Source organism: Crocuta crocuta, unplaced genomic scaffold, assembly GCF_008692635.1.
Source record: "Crocuta crocuta isolate KB4526 unplaced genomic scaffold, BGI_CrCroc_1.0 scaffold118, whole genome shotgun sequence".
Taxonomy (NCBI): Eukaryota; Metazoa; Chordata; class Mammalia; order Carnivora; family Hyaenidae; genus Crocuta; species Crocuta crocuta.
Genome location: NW_027551558.1, coordinates 13,229,420 through 13,247,689, shown reverse-complemented (window position 1 = coordinate 13,247,689; position 18,270 = coordinate 13,229,420). Strand labels below are relative to the sequence as shown.

The window sequence follows — 18,270 nt, the reverse complement described above, 5'->3', positions numbered from 1 at the left end:
GGCTGCACGGTGTCCCAGGGGATCTGAGCACAAACTGTCAGCAGATTCAGTCTGCACAAGGGTGCCTGCTCTGGCCCAGGAGAAAGCCGGAGTCCTGGCTGCGCACTGTGGCAGGAGCCAGGATGGGTGGAGATGCTGGGAGAGTGGGGAAGAGGGGTGGGCCTTTCAGGAACTCTGCTTCTTCCTCCTCTTCTAGCTTCTGAATGGAGCCAGGAAGAAGCCACAGGCTCAGGTCTGGGGCTCGGGGGATCCAGGTTCAAGCCCCAGCATTACCATTTACCAGGTGAATGACTCTGGCAATTTCCTAAGGTCCCTGAGTCTCAGTTTCCCTCCTGGGGTGAGAATAAAATCTGACAGTGTATAAGATACAAGCGGCAATCCCAGAACCTGGCCCAGATGCTCGATAAGGACTACAGTCTTACCCCTCTGAACTTCAGTTTCTTAAACAGGTTCTTTGTGTCCTCACAGAGGACTGTCAAAAGGTTAAAATTAGCCTACGGATGTAAAAGGCCCCAGGATCAGTAAGTAGCACACGGATTCAAATATCGTCACCACCCCCAGGCATCAGGGCCACTCAGCTGTGGGCTGTTGCCTTGGCAACCACCACCTGCCAGTGCTGCCCTCCACCCCCTGGGTGACCCCTGGGACGATGATGATGATGATGATGATGATGATGACCACGACGATGACGGCCACTCACCCCAGCTGGGAGAAGCTGTACAGGGTCTGCCACAGCTGCAGCATTTGTCTGCAGGTCACAAGGGCTTCCTCGGGGCCTTTCAGTACCTGCTCCAGCTTCACCTTGGTGAACATCAGGCTGCAGGGAGGGACAGAAGCAGTTAGCACGCACCTGAGAGGGCCCCCTTTGCCCCCTGGCTCTCCTCCCAGGCTGGGAGCCCAGGGATTCGGCCCCACCATTCTGCCCGTCCCCCTCATCCACCGAGCCCCTGATCAGATACTCTCTTACGCCGCACTCTGAAGCACTGTCCCGTGTGCCTACTGGTACTGCTTTGTTTGTTCCTCTTACCCACACCCACGTATGCACCATCCTCAGTGACCGTGTGTCCCTTTTTATATTCACACAACCCCATGAGCCCCCCTTGGACCTTGTATATGAGAGACAGACCCAGAAGGCAACGGGTCATCCAGGAATGGAGCTAAGCAAGAAACTGAAAAAGGAAGGGCACCTAAAGGGCAGAGCTGTGCTTTAGACCTTGCCAGCACACAATAAATGCTCAATTCACATCTCCTAAACTGAACTGCATACTCTGTTTCCTGACCCTGGATACATGAGGAGTGTCATCGGTCACGAGTTACTTTACCAAAGAATTCTTCACTGGATATCCTAAAATAGCCAGCTCCCCTTATATGTGCATTAGGATTCAAGTGACACCAAGTCCTATTCAGTCACCATTTAGGAACACAGTTGTTCTGCAAACGGAGAGAGCAACTTCAGAATCTCTTTCAACCTGACACCTGGGCATCCTCTGAGATCAGGATGCTGTTGGATGTGGGGATGTGGCCCTGAAGGGGGCTGCGAGGAGAGGGGCAGGGGTAGTCCCACCAGAAGGGGCCAGGACCACAGGAGGGGCCGGTGGCTCCCTCCCTCTGCCTTGGACATAGCAGAGACCATTAGAACACTGCTCACCATACCCTAGGTGGGGGTCTGGGAGGGGCCTGCTGTGCCAGGTGTTGACCCTTCAGTTGTTAGAAACTATTGGGGTCCCAGGGGAGGGCCAAGGCAGCTGGGGACACTCAGGACATTCAAGGCAGAGGCAATTCACCAACAGCTATGGAGCTACTGCATTCTTTATAGCGGGGGTACTGCCAGCCGCACTGATGCACACCAGCTGCCTGGGCACCATGTGAACTTGGCCGAGCCACTGAGGCCCAAACAAGGCTGTGGCTCTGGTTCTCACTGGGTGGTGAGTGTGAGGCCCTTTTAATCCTGGCATTCCTGTTGGGACAAACGCACATGACTGTCAGGCCCTGTACTTGATCGCCGCCCGGTTAGCTCTGCTGGACCCTCTGAGGCTGGCACACAGGCCCTCACAGAAGCGGAGTCCTGCATCTGGACAGGGTGCATCCTGTGCCTGAGGCTGGAGGCATCGTACAGGGAGGCCAGCCTCCACCTGGGAGCTTTCCCCTCTGACCTTCTCACTCAGTCGGAGCCCTGGCCCGAGACCCTGTGCTGAGACCTGGGCCTCCAGCCTCACGAAGGATGCTGATGGCCTCACTCTGCTCCTTGCTTCTCACACCTTGTTTTTCTTAGATTGTGACTTGCTGCTACAGAATGAAGACCAGGGTGGAATTTGCCCCAGTTCTCTTTTCAGAGGAGGTGGTTTGGGTTCTGGCCAATTATTAGTTTTCCTCCTTGCCTTCCCTCAAAAATGCCATGTGCATATTCTGCCTCTGCTCACAGGACCCTGACACCCTGCCCCTCCCCTGGCCTTGCCTCTCCAGGTTCATCTCCCTTCAAGCCTGACCTTACATTCCCTTCTCCAGGGAGACTTCTCAGACCCTGAGGATGCCTTGTGCCCTTCTTAGAACAGCTACTAGTGGATTTCCTGGCTGGCTTACAAGGTCCCCAGGCCAGAAACTGGGGTCCCCACAGTATGGACTGCACAGGCCTGGGCAGGAGCACGGTCTCTGCATCCCAGTGGGCAGCTGCTGGGGAAAACTGGACCAGCTGTTTTCTACTCTTCCTTCCCGGATTCTCGAAGGGTCCAATACTCCACAAGTACTAGGAGCCTCTGCTTCAGGAATATGGAGGAGAAGACACGATTTCTGCCTTCAAGGTAACAATTAGTGCTAAAAATGATCAATTGCCCAGCTAATCAGGTCCTGATTATCAAGTGATAATCAAGTGGATCAGACTCAGTGCAATGAAGGAAGAGATAGGGGATCTTGCTGGGGCTGGTGTCTGATGAAAAGGAGGGGTGCCTGGGTGGCTCAGTCAGTTTCGGCTCAGGTGGTGATCTCGTGGTTTGTGGGATAGAGCCCTGAGGGCTCTACACTGTTGGGCACCTCGCTGACAGTGTGGATCCTGCTTCCGGGTCTCTTTCTCTACCCCTCCCCCACTTGTGAACACATGCTCTCTCACTCTCAAAAATAAATGAAACCTAAAAAGATTTAGAAAAAGGACGGTGGGGTGGCACGTGGTTGGGAGTTGGGGGAGAGGTGAAGCATTGGGCAGCGGGGACCAGTGGCTGGAGCAGGTGTTGATGAGGAGTGAAAACCCCTTCCTACAGGTGTGGGGAACATCCAGGCAAGTCCATTCTAAGGCTGACCCCCGTCCCCCACCCAGACAGCCAGAGCAGCAGAGTCCCCCGGGCACGACCACTTAGGGCTGGGCTAGGCTGGCTCCTGGGACAGCTCCCTGGGCAGACCAGCCCTGAAGCATTCCCCTGGTACCCCATCTCCCCAGACATGCCTCCTCTTCAGCTCCTCTCTGCTAGGCCCAGCCCCGCCTCCTGCTCCCTGCTTCCCTGAGAGCCAGGATGAGTGGCGGACCTGATCACACCATGTGCCTAGAACAGAAGTGGCTAAAAGCTGAGCTGGCACAGTGTCTTCTCCCAACACAGGCTGTTATCCTTGCGGCTGCTGACATTCCATTAGCGTGAGTGACCTAGAACGGAATTTCTCAACCAAACCACATCCTTTCTGGGATGGGGCGAGCGCTCCAATAGTCACCCTCTGGTCAGATCCTTCACTCCCGGATCCTGGGAGGCTCCACATTAGCTCCCGAGATTTCCTTAGTCTCACAGTTCAGCAGTGCCAAGAGGGATCTTCCCCACCAAAGAACCCTGCCCTGACTGTCCGTGACATCAATTCAAATGCCTTTGTGCAGCCACTTTCATTCCTGCCTCTCCTCCCATGCCCTTGGGCACCCATGTGCTGCTCATATGGGTATTAGCAACCTGAACAGAGGGACAGGCTCCCGGACTCATCTGTGTCCTGCTTCATGTCATTGCCCTTGCTGGGACTTCCTCTTTCCCTCCAACATCCGGCCAACTCCCAACCAGATGTCACCTCTGACTTTCTGTGTGTCCCCGTGGGGGCTGTACACACACCCCTTCAGGAGGGCCTTCACTATGTCGGACTTAGTTATCTGCTCACCTGCTGGCATGCCACTAATTCACTGCGGAACTCTCTCCCTGCCACTCCCCTCCCCATCACAGCACAGGGCTCCCTCTCCATCCCCTTGGCGGTTCCTCCCACAACAGGACAAGAAGGCTGGTAGAGCACTGGTGTGGGCTGGTGGGTGACGCTTTCCAGCCCACACAACAGGCTGGAGCCTCAGCGGAACCCGGTGCTCTTGGCACCCCACCCCTTCAACCAGCCCAGCCCCTGGCGTGCCTGTCTTATACACTGAAATGAGCCTCAAATATCATTTGAAGAAGGGCTTCTGAGGCTTGAAAAAAGCCCACTATCTTAATTCGGTGGTTCTAGGCCTCCCCCGGCGTGACCACCCTTGCCCTTCTCTGAATATTCAGTAATTTTTACTTAATACTTACACAGCCTAGACTTATACCTCTAGATGTTATCTATCTATCTATCTATCTATGTGTATTTATATATTTATCCTTTTGCCACATAGGCTTAAGAGTTTAATAACAAAGATAAATTTATATCAAGCATTTTTAAATTCTAACAACATGGACACAGCGTGTGGCTGGTCCCATCTACAGATGGTAAAACTACTATTTATCTTGTCCTGTGTCCCGCCATGCGTCCCCACCTGGATGGCAGGTACCTGTAGGCCAGGGCCCTCATTCTGCCACATCAGGGTCCCCCTCGCCTCTCCAGTGCCCGGCACAGAGCCAAGAACATGGTGTCTACTCAGTTTGTGAAAATGTGTGTTGTTACAACCACACTCAGGGGTCTCGTAATCCGTGCTAAATCAGAGAGGATTTCTAACACCACCACTTCCCACGGCTGGGTCTCAGGAGGTAAGAGAGGAATCTGTTCGCTTGGTGCCTCATAACTGCTGAGGGGGCTGGACTCGCGTAGCCAGTGAGTGAAGTGCTGGCCGAGTCTGTTTTAAGCTGTCTGGAAGCAAAGTTTTACAGAGCCTGGGACAGCAGGGGGTTCTGGGCAGGACATGAAGGTATCTGGCTCCTTGTGATTTGGGGTCTTCATCCTGGAGGACAGTCACCCAGGCAGAGCCAGAAGTACAACCAAGGAATGCGTCTGAGACAGGAAGGCCCGGAATATGGGCTCCTAGCAGCCCTCTCACCCTGACGGGAGCCACGTGGGAGGGGAATAGCCACACTGCTGTCCTCAGACCCACTGTGATGTCACTCAGAGTGGACAGACACTGGCCCAGGAGTGAGAAAGCTGAGCCAAAGCCCCAGCTCTATGGTCACCCAGCAGCGCACGTCACAGGTTCCAGTGAAACGGGAGTGAAGTCTCCCACCAGATGAACTGCAATGACCTGTAAGCAGCAGCTGAGAAACCCGCAGCTGCATTCAGTCCTCAAGCCGGGGCCTTGCTGAGTCTGCGGGACGGGACTCTTGCTTTCACACTGCTGGTGTAGACCCGGCAAAGTGGTTTCTAGGCCTTGTGCCTCTGAAGGCTCCCAGAAAGCCCCCGAACCTCTCATGGCCTGTCTGGCAAGGCAGGGGGCCCTCCTCGTGGTTCCCGGGACTTGAGAAGGGTGTAAGAAAGGAAGCGGACAGGAGGGGATGGACGGAGCCCTAGCCAACTAGGTCCAAGCACCCTTGGCTCTAGCCCTCTCTTGCCAGCACTTTCCTGTGTCTCAAGCTATGGAAGCCCATGTCGAATAAACACCAAGGTCGTACAAGAATGAATGGCCTTCCCATGCCTTGCATCTGAAGGCAGATTGAAAGCGAGTGTTCTCTCTGGGGAAGAGGAGAGAGCAAGAGTCCATGTAAACACGCCATGTGCTCTGTCCTGCTGCGGGGGTGAGGCTGCTGGGTCCTGGACTCCACAGTCCCGTCCAGTCGAAGTGGTGTGTGTGCCCTGGTCCTAGTAGGGAGTCCCAGTGAGGCCACAAGGCCACTCTCCAGGAGCTCACACCTTCCCAAAGAATGCTGCCTGAGCATCGGTAGTCCACAAAGGCCACCTCATGCCTCACTCAGCCATTGTCCTCAGCACACACTTCATCTACCACTGTGGTCTGGTCCAGGTGGGGGGGGTCTGCCACCGCCCACGTCACCTGCACAGTCCAGCACTCTGGGGGCGCAGACAGGGACAGCCCCTGCTGGACCATGAAACGTCTCAGCCTTGCAGAGTCCATCTGCAGCTCTCTGCATCTGGGCCGGCCCTCCTCCTGTGGGGAAGACAGAGATCGGCAAGGCCAGTGTCTCTGGGTGTCACCACGGGGCATCTTTGCCCATCTTCCCAGTCGCTCGGGCCAGGGGCTGATGAAGGAAGTTTTCGGGGAATGTGTGGTCAGCCTAGTGTCCTCCCCCTCCCTCTCCCCCTCCTCTCCCTCTTCCTGGGCCCTGCCTGGCCTGTGCTCCTGGGGCAGGAGCAGCCTGCTAATTATTTGTCAAAAGGATTAAGACTTGGAGCTGTTCCCATGTGAGGCAAAGACAAACCATTTTTCTTCCCACTGCCATAAAGGAGAAATATCTTAGGGTGAGGCTCCTCAGAACTGTGTGAACATGAGCCTTTCCAGAAGAAATTTAAAAAAAAAAATTATTTTGAACACAGGGGATATTTTTGTGAAGACGGCTCTAGCTAAGCAAGCAATGGCCTGAGGTCAGAGGTCATCTTGTCCATTCCCCTTTCCAGGAGCCTCCAATCATTCTCTCCTATGTCCCTTCCCTGGCTGCTCCCCCCAGCACCCCATTCCTGGCAGTTGGGGAATAACAGCAGAACTGGATGTAGGGAAGGACATGGGCTGTGTGGGCGGCAACGGGTCCACATTTTCACTTCCATGTTCCTGAAAATGACTCTCTCTAAAATTGCTCAGCATATGCAATAAACACCTGAACACGGCCACTGCCATCTACTGTAAGGAGCCACCTCTGGCCCATGCCTCGCTCCCCATCAAATGGGAGGACACTGTGTTGGAAGAGGCTGAAACAGCCTTCAGCACCAGACAATGCAAGTACACTCCCAGACCCTGGCACCTCCCGGCAAGTGCCTTCACTCCCTGGGACAGTAACGGAAGCGCCCAGGGAGGCCGCTGGGAGGAGTTAGGGCAATAGAGCCTATAAAGGCAGCCCTGGCGCACCCCTCAGGACAGGTCTCAAGCGTCCACACCATCATCCACATCAGTAGACCCTGTGCCTGGCGGGGAACATGACTTTCTTCTCTTTGTGTCCCCAGTGCCTGACCTAATGTCAACACGTCTGCTGACTGACAGAAGGAGGTTGAGCCACAGAGGCTCACTGGGGCCTTTGGAGAGTTGCGGGCATTCCCAGATTCACAGAAGTCCCGGGAAGACAGGCGGCGGCGTCTTGTGGAACTGTCCATTCTTTGTGGTCCCACCAGCACCACCCGTCTGGCTCCTGGCCATTGTGGGAGCCTTCCGTGGTGGGGGAGGGGATGGCGGCAGGTGTGGCAAGTGCACAAAAGGGGGAATTATCTCTTTAAAGGACAGTAATTAGTAATTCTGGCTGATGGCTGTGCCGTGCTGTTTTAATGAAGAGTTCTATTTTTACAGAAAACACATAATTGAGTGAAAAAGCAGGCTATTCTTTGAGTCAAGCAGCCACGCCTCTGGAAAGTCTAACTCCTGGGCCAGGAGGCCAGAGCCTGTACACTGCACGGGGATACACAGGAAGTGGGCCCCATCTTACATGCCCCACGTCCGACTCGGTGCTGAAAAGCAGGGTCCAAATCTGATGACCCAAGTTCAAACCCTGCTTTCCCTTCTTCTAGCCATGTGACCTCCGGGTCAAGTCACTTTAACTTCTCAGAACCTCAGTTTTGTATCTGTAAAATGGGAATGACAGTATTTTACACAGTATTGTATACCGGCGGGGGAGGGGGGTTGTTTGTAAATAATGCACATTAAGGCCTAGCAGGGGGTTCTTCCTTCATAAAGCGCTCAATCCAGGTTTGCCCTGCCATTGTTTACCACTACATACAGTTTGCTTATTTATGCCCTCATTTGTAAAGCGAAAGTAACATAGTTGCTGTACCTCCTGGGGTCCCTGAGGGGATCAGGAAGCTCATGCACATAGAGTGCTTAGAGCAGTGCCTGGCACAGAGCATGCTCTGGGCACACTGCTGTTTTACTATTACTGAAGCTCATGGGGTTCGAGCCTCTCAGGGTTGTTCAGCCCACCACCTGGCTTGGGCTCTGGCCTCTGCTCTGCCCCGTACCAGCCATCTGACCTTGAGACATCATCTAGCTTTCCATTAGTTTCTTCATCTTTTCAAGTAGGAGGGCTGTAAAGAGCAAAAAGTAAACATACCCAAACAACAAAACCAGGGTAAGTGGAGTGAGGGCTGTAAGACGCCAACATCCCTGTGGGTCCCTTCCTTCCCTCCAGAGCAACAAACAAAACAACTCCCACAGTCTATCCATCGGAGGGTCTACTGGGGTGTGTGGGTGCCCAGCTGTGGGTCCCCCACAGGGAGGAGGGGGAGGCAGGGTGCAGGCTATGGGGAAGCTCAAATGGTGTATCTGAGGCAATCAGGGAACAAACCAGAAGACAATCCAGTACTTAATTGAGTGGTTCAGTTTTGACTGACAGGGGTGAGGGGTGGGGAGCTTCCAGGGTAACTGGAGTGGAGGGCTGGCCCAGCAGGGATGAAGACCTGAAAGTGGGGCAGGTTGCTGGGCTGACTAGGCAGAGAGGCCCATCCCCAGGACGGGAAGGGACANCCCCCCCCCCCCCCCCCCCCGCCCTCATTCAGGCTGTGGTCACCAGGCTCTGACACCTGGCTCTAACCAGTGGCCCAGGAAGACAGGCAGGTGCAGGGCTGCCCGGGTGGTACACACTCTACCAAATTCCATGCCTCTGGGAGACTCCACCAGGGAAATTAACTGGTTAAACTCACACACATGCTCTTTGAGCCTATTATCTTAAAGTGATTCTAAGAGGAGTGAGCTCCCTGAAAGGCCATAGTGAAGCCCTTCCCAGAGACTAACCCCAAACACAGATGGGACCTGACAACAGCTCTTAGCCATAAAAACCAATGATTTTCCCTTGGGTATGGAGGATTAACTGATCTCCCACCTCTTAATGAATTCATTCAAAGTGAACCGATTTTGGGGCACCTGCGTGACTCATTTGGTTGAACATCATCAGACTTTTGATTTTGGCTCAGGTCATAATCCCAGGGTTGTGGGGCTGACCCCAGTGTTGGACTCCGTGTTAAGCACGGACCCTTCTTAAGTCTCTTTCTCTCTCCCCCAACTCCAGGGACCCCCCTCCCCTCACCTCCCCTACAGCCAGCAAGGTTCTGCTTCCTGAAATTAGCTCCTCCTTGCTTTAAAAGCCCTACCTTTGCCTGGAGAATAGCCTCAGGGCATTTCTGAGAGCAGCCTGCATCTAAGCTCTCTGGTGGCAGGCTGCAGGGCAAGGCCTTCTTCTTCCCCACCCCTGTTTGTTTATTTATTTTGAAAGATGGGGGGGTGGGGGATGAATCCTAAGCAGGCTCCTCGCTCTCAGTGAAGAGCCTGATGTGGGTCTCGATCCCACGAACAGCAAGATCATGACCTGAGCAGAAATCAAGAAGGACACTTAACAACTGAGCCACCCAGGTGCCCCATGGCAAAGCCTCTTTATCTGTGCTGACCCAGCAGGCCTCCAGTTATCTCCAGAAGACTCTACAAACACAAATGTGTGGTCTTGAAAGATAAGAATACAAACCACGCATCGCCTTTCCATAACCATTCAGGAGTGGAAGAACTTCCAGAAAGAAGGTCCCTAGGTGGAACAAAGGTAGTATAAGACACCAAGAAGCAAAGACCTTGGTCTTAGTCTACAATCTCTACCCAGTGAGAGCATCCACTTGGGACCCTCCGACCACCTGACCACCCACCGTAGAGGGGAGGCCAGCCCTGCCTCAAGGGCAAGAATGCCCTCTCTCCAAGACGCAAAAGGGCTTTCTCCTGGGGCCTGGCCACAGTGCCTGCCTCCAGCAAATGTTGTAAGCCAGGAGATGAGGGAGTGAGGATCAGGAAACCAAGGGCTAAAACCAGTTCAGCACAAATGAAGAATTCCTTTTGGAAAAAAACTGCAAATAATGCCTGCCTTCCTTTCCTCTCTTCCCCAAACAAACAAAATAGCCTGGGTCGTCTACCCTCCTGTCTGAGCACGAGCGGACTGCCGTGGGGAGACTGAGGACTGTCTGACTGCAGCGTCACACAGAGCTAGATCACAGGAGGCTCCACAGAACAACCAGTGAAGGGAAATGCTGAATGTCAAACCAGCTTAGCTGATGAGGAACTGACCTTTGGGGAAGAAAGTGCTGGTGCCAGTGATTACGCCTGGCTTAACACTTCCCTCAGCCACATGGCCTGCAAGTTTAACCCCTGGCTCTTGTCCTTGCTGGGGGCTGTGGCGGCCAAAAATGTTTAATGAATCCAGCAAAGTGATAAACTATGTTTGTGTTAATACCTTTGATTCCAGCCCCCTCACTGGAGTGTTGGTATTTTAAGTGTCTTTTTGATCTACTACAAGTCCCTGGGTAGAGCCATCCAATAAACACACTGGGCTTAAGTCAGAAATCTTAAGACAGGCCTGGGACTCTGATCCTTCTGCCTGGTGGAATGCATGGCTAGAAACATATCCCATACAACCTGAGAAAGAGGTGAGGCAGGCCAGGTAGATCAGAGAGGTGCCCTTGAGGCCATAGTTCGCCTTCACTACAATTAGCCAATGTCTGGGCCCAGCTCATGCCTAGTTATCAGCTCAAACATTTTCCAAAACAGCCTACGTTTCCTGGGGGAGATGGTTGTGCCGATAGTTTGTTTATACACGGCGAGCTCTGGCTTGTTGAGAGGGCCATATTATTCCTGCACTGGGGGAGTGCCCCCCGGGCTCTGGCATACCTTCCCCTAGGATCTTCCGAGTCCCCCAGGCCCTGGGCTGGGCCAGGCAGAAACTCCGGAAAGGGTCTAGCCTGACCCTGCACCCACCAGTCCACCCAAGGTCTGGGCTTTCAAAACCGGTCTGGCAGGCTGCCAGACCTGGGGTGGGGGCAGTGACTGACAGGCTGGTTATTGGAAAGCTCCCATCATTAGCCTAGGAATTTTGTTTGGTTCCCATGGCGACCTTCACTACAAGCGCACTGACTAAAGCACAAGGAATCTGTTACCTAAAACCAGTGCCCCTGGAGCCTCAGCTTCGGGAACCGTGCTTATCAAGGGCCCGATCCCCTGGACCCCATATTCCTGCCCCTCCCCAGGGGAGCCTCCCAGCTGCCTCCCCTAGCAGGGAAGAGCAGGAAGACTAGCACAGGCAGCTTCCGCACAGGACAGAGACCGTTCACATTCCACCGCCCGGCTGGCTTGGAACCCAGGTCCAAATATGGAGTTTGCTGCACCCCTGAGGCCCCCTGCAGGCTGGCCAGGGACAGCCCGGCCAGCACATGTGTCCAGGGCTTAGTCAGAAGCCCTCAGGATTTCAGGAAGCTGCTCAGGGTGTCTGGTTGCCCCCGTGCCAGGTTCACACTGTCCCGGCGGGGCCATCAGTCTCTGCCTCATCACGTTTCTGCCTTTTAAACCCGAGCTCCATTAACTAAAGGTCATCCCACAGCACAGAAATCAAGATCCTCTTTGCTTTTGCTTCCTAATCCCCGAATTTAGGGGGGATTTTCAGAAGTTCAGCTCCACGAGGGCTGGGTTTTTCTTTGGGAGCTTCAAGACTGCCTATAGGAATGGTGGCCTCTGGTGCAGTTAAGGAACCTTGACACCTTCCCATGGGGCTTCCTGCCTCGGCCCGCGCCTCCCTGCCCTCCCTTGAACGACGCCCTCCTCTGCTCCGGGCCCATCACGCACCCTACCCTCAGCTCCCACCTTGCTGTTTTACCCTGTTGGTGTGCTACCTTCCAGATCACCTCGCCCCACTGCTGCCCTTGAATACACTTCTAAACCGACTGGGAGACCTTCTCTTGCCTGAGTCTCACAACAGATCTTGGAGGCAGAGGGAGGCAGGACAGAGGTCTTTGGCAGCTGAGCAGGCTGCTGGAAGTGGCACAGGTCAAGAGCACCGACCCAGTGAGGGCAGGAGCCTAACTGTGACCTCACGTGGGGACCAGCTTACATGGAAAGCGTTTCATCCCGCCCACCGGCATGTCCCCTGTGCCAGACCTCCTCCACACTTGACATGGGCCTGCCAGCCTCCTCCTTCACTAAGAGCTTCTGGGAGCCGATGCACAGGCAAGGTCTACGGAAAAGAGCATCTGAGAGGCCTCAGCCCCTTAGGACAGACTCTGGGGAGCTCCTGGTGGAAGACACACCTCGCCGGGGGCACTGAGGTCAGGGTGAAGGGGGTTTGATCTGTTTGGGCTGCAATCATATTTACTGGACCGGCTGTTGAATGCTCTGCTGTGGCAACAGCTGGAGACACACACAGCTTGTTCCCAGCACAGGGAGCAGCTGGAGGACCAGGATGCAGCTTCAATTGAAAAAGCAATGACATTTGTCAGTGATCCCTGGCCGGTAATGGACTCAATGACATTTCCTGCTAATCCATGGGTTTCTGTACTCTGCCGTTTCATCTGTGGGGAGTAGTGTTGCCTGATTTGCAAAGAACCACTGTCATGCTCTATGGGCACTCCACAGAGCTACGTGGTAGGTAGATTTTCCACACCCACTCCCAACCTCTTATGTATGTTTTTTTTTTTTTTAAGGCTGATTTTTTTTTTAAGATAACAGAAATGCATTGTTTCAGAGTTCAGAAGGCCAGATGTGGCCTGTAGATATTTTTTTTAGTTTTGCAGCCTTTTGGGGCTGGCTCTGATCAAGACAGAGATCCTTATGGCCATGGAGGTGAGAGGCTCAAGGTGGCTTAGAGATAAGGAATCTGCCACTGCTTCTCTATCCCCACTGTCCCCGGATGGGCAGGCTTTGCACAGTGAGGCATCACAGAGAATGGGATTCTCTGGTCCTCGGCCTCTCTGCAGTGACACAAAACAGAAGAACCCTAGGGATGGGACTCAAATACTTTCCCTTCTTGGGCTCGGACTTCAGAGATGTCTCCCTGCTGCCAGCCCCGTGGCCCAAGTTCCCAAGGCCCTGGCAGTGACCCTGTGGAGTCTGGATGGGGCAGCTGTGTTCTCATGCAGAGGCTGCCCCTTCAGAAGGCTCCTGCCTAAAGGAACAGGGACATAGTTGACACAGAGGGACACAATTACCCTACAAGTCGACCAAGAGCCCAGTTGGCACTGGGGAAGAGCTTGTCATCTTTTTTGGGTTTAAGGTTCCTTGGAGGATCTGCTGAAAGCCATCTCCCTGGGTACACGCACACAGGCACAAATGTTATGGTTCGGTTCTCAGTACGCTTGGAGGCCAGAAGTCCACCCACACCTCCTGAGGGGGAGTCACCAACCTCAGCAAGGACCACCTCCTCCACCACCCACAAAGGCCCTTGTGGTAGCAGAAAGCACGCTTGAGGGGAAGGGTGTACACCCTGCTTGCACAGTACGGAAGGACTGCAGAGAAGGGGGCTTCCTCACCAGGCCCAGGAGCCCAGGGGACAGGAGGCACCTCCCCTGGGGTGGGCCAGGATGCTGAGGCAGAGCCAGAGGGCTGCCCCCCAAACCAACACCCACCCCCAACACAGCGTGAAGTGCCGTTAGCTTCCTCACACCAGGCCAAGGGATGTGATTCTGGCGGCAGAAAGAATTGAGCCCGGGAGTTAGGAAGAGACGCTGCTGTGAGATGTCAGGCACTGGAGCAGGTTGGGGAGAGGCTCCCTGCAGGGCCTGGGGGTCCCAGGAAGGGCCAGGTATGTAACATGACAGTCCCCTACCCTGCTTCTATCAGGACAGCTCTGGTCCCCTCTGCTACCACACAGTCTCAACTGGCATGTAAGCTTTCATTTGGGAAAAGGATGTGCTGATAAAACCAGGTATGACACCAGGCCTCGCTCGCTTCTCTTTCTATGACACGCATTCTGACCTGGGAGCAGGGTGAGGAGCCCCTCCCCACTCTAAGATTTTCTTCAGGAAAGTTTCTTTTTCCATCAAAGCCTGACGAAAAAAGCACGCACACACGCGCACATACACACACAGCTGGTAGAGACCCTGCCTGACAGTCGTGAGGACAGAGCCAGGAAAACAGCAAGGTAACGGGTACTGGAAGAGGAGGAACCTGGGTCTTCTGTGTTGTTTCACTAAATGTGAAAAATGAACTTCTACACAGTAGGTCTTGCTGTATTACGCTTGGGATTAATGAGACGAGGTACCCCGTCGCCTGTCCACACACACACTATGTCATCTGTGCTGTACTATTCCCTCAGGGACCTGCCTGTTCATGTGAACTGACCTGGGGGCTTGCTCTTCAGCAGGGCACACCAGGGAGTTTCCGGTAAGGGCACTCTGCTGCTCCCAAAGCACCTTTCTTGAACCCTGGCGAGGACAGAGACATCCCGCAGAGCTCACAGGCACAGCTCCCCGCAGCATCCAGGAGGAGGCCAAAGGCACAGGAAAGCCGGCTCTGCCCCCTGATGGGCTAGGGATGGACAGAGGTGGATGCCCGGGAAAGGAAGCCTCCTTGGGCTGGGAGACTTGCAGCTTCCCTCTATCACCTAATATGGCTGTGGCACCCCCCAATTTCTCCTCATTCTTCATGAACCTGCCTTCACTGCCAGTATGAGTCACCCCTCAAGGAAGCCAGGACTGAGCTTCTTTCTGCTGTCTGAAGCAGGGCCTCCCTTCGCTGGTTCTAACAGCCTTCTTCAGACCCGAAGGTGGAACAGAGTGGGAATGGGGGCACTCAGGGACCCCTCATCCTGGGTTCACAGGATTCAGCTAGACAAGGTCTATTATATCCAGTGTCACGTGCCTGGGTGGAGGGGGGCAGAAAGCAAAAGATGACTGGCCTCCTCCTTGTTCCCTCCTGCAGGGCCATGCACCCTCCTGCCTCAGCTGGTCCAGCATGGCTCGTGTTCTCCAGTGTCCTAGTTGGGTGGCAGTGGGTCCTCTCTGTATAGGTGGGGGCAGGAAAGTCTAGTCCTGCCCCACCCACCATGGCCTGGGCCAAATGCAGCACAAACCCTGCTCCCCAGAGAGGGGCATCTGGGCAATGTGGCAAATAGGGCTACAGAGGAGCCGAGGATGGAGGGAGAGGCCAGGACTGCTCTGGATGGAGCAAACCCCTTTCCTCCAATGCTGGTGGCCTGCGTGGAGGCAGGGGGATGGCTCACTTGGCCTCCAACCATGTCAGAATCCCATCCTTGGCTGGCTGTGCCAGGGTTATGATTAAGGTACACAACTCAGTGTCCCCATGAGGCTTAAATGCAGAGCCCATGGGGATGGGGTGGAAACAGCTCAAGCACGTGCATTTGAGCACAGTCTCCTCTGTGGTCCCCAGAGCTTGCACGGAGCCCGCAGCTGCCACAGAGAGCCCCCCACTCCCCACCTGACACTTCCTGGCACAGAATGTCAGAGCCATTCCCTGACCCCACACGTCCTCCTCGCCCCACCTTGACCCTCCAACCAGGGAGTGTGCATGCAGTAGGCACTTAATCAGTATGTGCTGGCTGGCTACGTGGCAAGGTGAGGTGTGCGTGGGCACCTGCATCTGTGGCAGGCGGCCCCCAGCCCAGGAGTGTCCATGGGGAACTCACTTGAAGTTCTCGGGATACTCTGTGATGGCCATGTTGATAACGTCTAGGGCATGCTGGTAGTGTTTCTGGGCAGAGAAGAGGAGTGCCAGCAGGTGGAGGGCGTTGGCATCATCCCTGCACATTTTCAGGACCTCCTGCAGCTGCTCCATGGCACTGGAGATCTGCCAGAGAAAACTGCCAGGTTAGTGACCTTCTCCACGGCCCAGCATCCCCCAGGACCTTGGTGCCAGTGCCTGCCATCGAGGGCACAGTGGACTCAAGTGAGCCCCTGGGCCCTGGGTGGGGAGGGCTGGTGCTCTGAGGAGAAAACACACCCTAATGGCATGGCAAGAGGGATCTGTTGTCCCAAGTCAGGCCTGGGAAGCCACTGCTGCTTGGGCCTAAAGAGGAGGTTTATGGTGTGGCACAAAGGGTTTGGGCAGACGCCGGGGCTGTGAGAAAGCTACCCAGGTCACGAGCTGCAGACCGAGAGGTGGCCTCCTCTCCGAACGGTTTACGGCGTGATGGAGGCTGACAGACCAATGCCTCCTCCCACTCAGAGGCTCACAGTGGCAAGAGCTAGGCACTTGCTAGGTAAGGGGTGGGGTGTGGGTCCTGGCTCTGCCACTGCCTAGCCGGGCCCTTTGGGTAGCTTCTCTGAGCTGCAATTCCTAGCCATCAAAATGAGGGAAATGGTCATGCCTATTACCGTGGCTGAGAGGGGGAGACAACAGAAGAAAATGTCTGCCCCATATTGGACATGAGTAAAAATGTGCATTTCCCTCTTCAGGCTCCCAAAGCCCAGGCGGCGACCAAGCTGGTAAGACTCTCCCTTCTCGTCCTAAGGGATGTGTTCTCTCACGCCCTCAGGACTGGCAGCCACATCGGCTCTTGCAGCCCTGTCCACATCAGGGCCTGACCCTCCCAGGAAGTTCGGGACTCTTTTCCAGAAAGTCTTGCTCCTTACCAAACCTCAGACGTGGGCCTCCCATGCTCCTATGGTCCCGGTATACCTGGTGCCAGCCTGGGGCCCACCCAGCCTCTCCCCTGCCCTGAGCACTAGTGCCAGGCCCAGACTCCTCCGGCAGGAGCCCCCTTTCGTGGAAAATTCAAGGGATGTGAAGGAAGCTAAGTGGTTGCTGTGTCCGCTTGCCTAAGGCTACTCTTCCTCGGTGATTCTCCAGAGCACCCCATTATCCCGGCCTGAGGATCCAAACCCACAGCGTCACTGCTTAGGCAGCCGTACGTGCTCCGGGCAAGATGGGCTGGCGGGCTTTAGAGACCCAGGCAAGCCAGGTTTGGGCTAGAGTCCATTCCCTGACGCTCCCAAGGTCTGGGGTCCCCAAGGAAAATGGGTGCCAGGCTCCACTGGCCTGGCTCTGCCATCTCTCTGGGAGGACAGACACCGTTCACCCGAGGTGGCTGAATCATGAAAGACATCAAGAAATGCATCGCCAAAGGTTTATCATGAACTTGAAAGCTAAAAATACAGTGGTCTGAAGCATTTCTGACCACGTTCCTTGCAAAACCAGACCAGAGTGATGTTCCTTGCGGAGAGCAGCAGAGAGGTCCCAAGCGTCTCACTCAAGACCTGGGAGTCCGGAGTCATGGGCATAGTGGGGAGGTGGGCTGGGACAGGTGGCGGCAGCCGGGAGGTGGAGGCAGGAGAGTGGGGGGTGGGTGGGCAGGTGCAAGGGAAGGGAGAGAAGCAGCGAAAGGGAGTGGGAAGCAGAGCCGGGCCACCGGGGAGAACAAGGCTGAGACGGAAGACCGGGAGAGACGAGTGATGAGTCCCGTAGGGGTACACACGGGCGCTGGACCAGGGGGTGGCATGGGGGGTCCCAGTGATGGCAGTAAGGGTGCAGTGAGGGGAGAAGCCAGGCTGCTGCGGGGCCTGAGAGGAAGGTCAAGCAGATGGCAGCACGAAGCACCCAGGCGACCCCAGAGCCAGGAGAAACAGCTCGCTGAACCACCTGAGCACAACACCAGAGGCCAGGAGATGGCACCGACCCGGAGGCCAACAGCAGGCTGGCGGATACGGCTCTAAAGGGGTCAGGGTACGCGATCCTTAGAGCCACGTGGCATCTCTTACTGGGGGCAGAGTGGGCTCTGGAGCAGAAACCCGGCTTCAGAGCTGGCTTAGCTGAAGCTCAGCAGGGTCTTAGTTCCTCTAGTATAAAATGAGGCCAAGGGCACCCTCCTCATCAGATGGAGGGCTCAGCCAGGTCAGCAGGGTTACAGCAGCCCCCACGTTTGCCAGGGCCGCCCATCACCTGACCCCCAGAGGATGGAGGCTCTGTTGGCTTCTCTCCACCAGTCCAGAGGCCAGCCCCGTTCCCATGGCGCAGGGACCGTACTCTGGGTATCAAGGCTGTCGGCAGTCCCTGAGCAGTCCAGAGCCCAGCTCGCTGGGTCAAGGCCAAGAGGTCCTGCTTTGGAGGCCGGGGGTGCACACCGAGCCCCAGCCTGTGTGAGGCACACACACAAAAAGCAGAGACTCCCAAGGGCCTGGGAGAACCAGGAGCCCTCGCTCTTTTATGAAAGGTGACCCCCCCCCCCCCCGCTG

At 55.2% G+C, this 18,270-nt stretch overlaps 1 protein-coding gene across 2 annotated transcripts in view; it reads right to left on the bottom strand.

Moving 5' to 3' along the window:
- TTC7A (tetratricopeptide repeat domain 7A) overlaps positions 1-18,270 on the bottom strand; it is a 118,802-nt gene that overhangs the window by 27,215 nt on the left and 73,317 nt on the right. For both annotated transcript variants that reach the window (XM_077749304.1, XM_077749305.1), the window contains 2 exons: positions 15,726-15,886; positions 701-817 (listed from right to left, as the gene is read on the bottom strand). In XM_077749304.1, the coding sequence (XP_077605430.1) occupies positions 701-817; positions 15,726-15,886 (278 nt within the window). The remainder of the gene's footprint in view (positions 1-700; positions 818-15,725; positions 15,887-18,270) is intronic.